Source organism: Arachis ipaensis, chromosome B02 (genome assembly GCF_000816755.2).
Source record: "Arachis ipaensis cultivar K30076 chromosome B02, Araip1.1, whole genome shotgun sequence".
Taxonomy (NCBI): Eukaryota; Viridiplantae; Streptophyta; class Magnoliopsida; order Fabales; family Fabaceae; genus Arachis; species Arachis ipaensis.
In genome coordinates, this window is record NC_029786.2 from 73,552,257 (window position 1) to 73,556,503 (window position 4,247).

At 37.1% G+C, this 4,247-nt stretch overlaps 1 protein-coding gene across 1 annotated transcript; it reads left to right on the plus strand.

Annotated features, from left to right (window-relative positions):
* On the plus strand, nt 660-1,001 carry LOC107627392. Its single transcript, XM_016330228.1, has one exon. The coding sequence runs from the start codon at nt 660-662 to the stop codon at nt 999-1,001; it is 342 nt and encodes a 113-aa protein (XP_016185714.1).

Genomic DNA, 4,247 nt, shown 5'->3' on the forward strand with positions numbered 1-4,247 from the left:
GGATAGTTACTTGATAGAGCTATTGAAAGTTGTTTGGATGCTTGGAAATTACATCAAGTTTTTACTGTAACGATTGATAATGCAACTTCTAATGATGGTGCAATTTTATATTTGAAAAAGATATTAAATGTATGGAATAGTCTAGTTTTGAAGGGAGACTATCTTCATATGCGTTGTTGTGCCCATATCCTGAATTTGATAGTGAAAATGACTTCAAAGAGATTGATGATTCGATTATGAGAATTCGCAATGTAGTGAAATATGTCAAGTCAACCTCTATGAGAAGTGAAAGCTTCAAAGTGTGCATTGAGCGAGAGAGTATCAACTATAAAGGGCTTGTTTGTTTGGATGTAAAAACTCGGTGGAAATCGACATATTTAATGTTGGAGGCAGCATTGAAGCTTCAAGCGGCGTTTGATTTGCTTGAGTTGCAAGATGATAAATACATAAATGAGCTGAACAAATCTTATGGTGTGCTTATAGATGATTATTAGACTTATACAGAGTCAATTTTACCATTCTTGAAAATATTCTATGATACTACATTGCGCATTTCTGGGAGTTTGTATGTTACTAGTAATAAATACATGAAAGACGTCTTTAGCATCGAAAGAAAAATCAAGTTGCATTGTGAAAATACTGATTTGAGCATAAGACTAATGGCGTCCAAGATGCAAAGGAAATATGATAAGTATTGGGGAACTCCAAATGTCATTAACATGTTGTTGTTAATTGCAATTATGCTTGATCCACGTTACAAGTTAGATTTTGTAAATTGGATTTTGGATGAGTCCTTTGGTGTTAAAAAGGGAGGAGAACTCAAGTCAAAATTATCTATTTACTTGAATTTCCTTTATAATCACTACCAAGGCAAAGAGGACGAGTCTCAAAGTAATCAAGATGAAATGATTAATGAAGAGGATGAAGATGATATCCTGGATATTTATTTGCAATCAACTGGCGTGATTCAGATGCTAAATCTGAACTTGACAGATATCTGAAAGAAGATTGTGAGCCTAGAAATAAGTCAATAGAGTTTGATATTTTGGGTTGATGGAAGGAAAATTCAACCCGATTCCCTATTCTTGCACGTATGGCTCGAGAAGTTTTAGCCATACTAGTTTCTACGGTTGCTTTTGAGAGTGTGTACACTACAGGAGGAAGGATTATTGACCCTTGTCGGAGCTCCTTGACACCATATATGGTGGAAGCTCTTGTATACACTCAAGATTGGGTAATAGATGAACCTTTTGGACTACTTGAAAATTTTAAAGAGATTGAAAAAGCCGAACAAGATAATATACCTTTTTTTATGCTTGTTTGTTACTAATTGTTAGTTTTCTATAATTAATGAGATATTTTTTAATGTAGGGAGATATTTTGCAACAAATGTTGGCATGTTTGTTTCTTTATAAAATGATTAAAATATTGTAATGGGCCAAAATTGTGTTGGATTAGAATTAGTTTATTTTAACTTCATTTAGGTTAGTGCTATATCAATCATGTTTTGAATGTTGTCATTGAACAAAAAGTAAGACAATGCTTTAGTTTATTAGTATGTGCATATTTTATGATTCTTGCAACTTTTGATTTAGAGAGAGAGAGAGAGAGAGAGGATGTAAAAACTAGTTTTAGCCTATAAATCAATTTAAACTGGATTTTTCAATTAAAACTGGTTTTATTTTTATGAACTGGTTTAAACTGGTACACTGTATTAGAAACCAATCTCTTATGTGACAAAGCAGTTTGGTTCAGTTTCTAAACCATTTAAAATGGTTTAGTGCAGTTTTAGTTCAGGTTATGGAAAAACTGAACCATGCACACCCCTAGCTCCGGGATATAGTACCTGTAGTGCCTACCATACTTTTCAAACAAAATCCTCATTAATCATAAATGCGCAAGTAGGACAAACCTCTGTCTTTACCAATCCAGCCATTCAGGCCATAAACAGTCAACATCAATATCTTTTAGCAATATCATATGTAAGTTACTAAACTCATTAACCCCTAATTCATTGTTAATTTATCAAGCTTAGGCTCATTAATCCAAATCTCTTGTCAATTATAAATTCCATTACCTCGTTAATGGGATAACACCACCGTCCTCATCGTAGGTGGCACAAACCACCATCCCCCGCAACTATGTCATCTGGTTTAACAAAGCATTTATCTAGAAATAATTCAATTTAATTCATTGGACTTAGTCATGCTCTATCCAAAGCTTAAAAACAAGTTATTAGACTTAATTTAGGGATTACATGTGTTTACAAGCTTGTCAAGAAGGCTAAACAGTCAAAAATAGAGTTTTTTTTAAAGAAAACAGGGTGTGTGCCCACGAACATAACTGTGCCTAAGCACAGATCTAACTGTCATTCCTGACGGGTGCGTACGCACCACACTGTATGTAGGCACAGGCTTGTAAACTCATTCTGATGGGTGCGTGGTACGCGGAATCGTGATTACACTTTAATTATGTAAAGTTCATTGATCTTTCTTTCCCTGGAAATGGCGCCAAAAACATGATGCCAAAATCACGGTTCACAACCCCGTGTAACTGACCAGTAAGTGCACTGGGTCGTCCAAGTAATACCTTACGTGAGTAAGGGTCGAATCCCACGGAGATTGTTGGTATGAAGCAAGCTATGGTCACCTTGCAAATCTCAGTTAGGCAGATATAAATTGATAATGGTGTTATCGAATAATAATTAATAGAATATGGATAGAAATACTTATGTAATTCATTGGTGAGAATTTCAGATAAGTGAATGGAGATGCTTTCGTTCCTCTGAACCTCTGCTTTCCTGCTATCTTCATCCAATCAGTCTTACTCCTTTCCATGGCTGGCTTTATGTGATACATCACCACTGTCAATGGCTACTTTCGGTCATCTCTCGGGAAAATGATCCAATGCCCTGTCACGGCACGGCTAATCGTCTGGAGGCATTACCCTTGTCAATGGCTTCATCTTATCCTCTCAGTGAAAATGGTCAACGCACCCTGTCACGGTACGGCGATTCATCTGTCGGTTCTCGATCATGCTAGAATAGGATTTACTATCCTTTTGCGTCTGTCACTAACGCCCCGCAATCGCGAGTTTGGAGCTCGTCACAGTCATTCATTCATTGAATCCTACTCGGAATACCACAGACAAAGTTTAGACTTTCCGGATTCTCTTGAATGCCGCCATCATTCTAGCTTACGCCACGAAGATTCTGATTAAGAGATCTAAGAGATATTCATTCAGTCGAAGGTAGAACGGAAGTGGTTGTCAGGCACGCATTCATAGGGAATGATGATGATTGTCACGTTCATCTCATTCAGATTGAAGTACGAATGAATATCTTAGAAGCGAAGTAAGATGAATTGAATAGAAAACAGTAGTACTTTGCATTAATCTTTGAGGAACATCAGATCTCCACACCTTAATCTATGGAGTGTAGAAACTCTACCGTTAAAAATACATAAGTGAAAGGTCTAGGCATGGCCGAATGGCCAGCCCCTCTGATCTAAGAACCAGGCGTCCAAAGATTCTCAAGATTCAAAGATGGTTCAAAAGATGTCTAATACAATAGTAAAAGGTCCTATTTATAATAAACTAGCTACTAGGGTTTACATGAGTAAGTAATTGATGCATAAATCCACTTCCGGGGCCCACTTGGTGTGTGCTTGGGCTGATCTTGAGTGTTGCATGTGTAGAGGTCCTTCTTGGAGTTGAACGCCAGCATTTGTGCCAGTTTGGGCGTTCAACTCTGGTTTTGGATCCTTTTCTGGCGCTGGACGCCAGATTTAGGTAGAAAGCTAGCGTTAAACGCCAGTTTACGTCGCCTATTCTTGGCCAAAGTATGGACTATTATATATTTCTGGAAAGCCCTGGATGTCTACTCTCCAACGCAATTGGAAGCGTGCCATTTCGAGTTCTGTAGCTCCAGAAAATCCACTTTGAGTGCAGGGAGGTAATAATCCAACAGCATCAGCAGTCCTTCTTCAACCTCTGAATCTGATTTTTGCTCAAGTCCCTCAATTTCAGCCAGAAAATACCTGAAATCACAGAAAAACACACAAACTCATAGTAAAGTCCAGAAATGTGAATTTAACATAAAAACTAATGAAAACATCCCTAAAAGTAACTAGATCCTACTAAAAACATACTAAAAACAATGTCAAAAAGCGTATAAATTATCCGCTCATCACAACACCAAACTTAAATTGTTGCTTGTCCCCAAGCAACTGAAAATCAAATAGGATAAA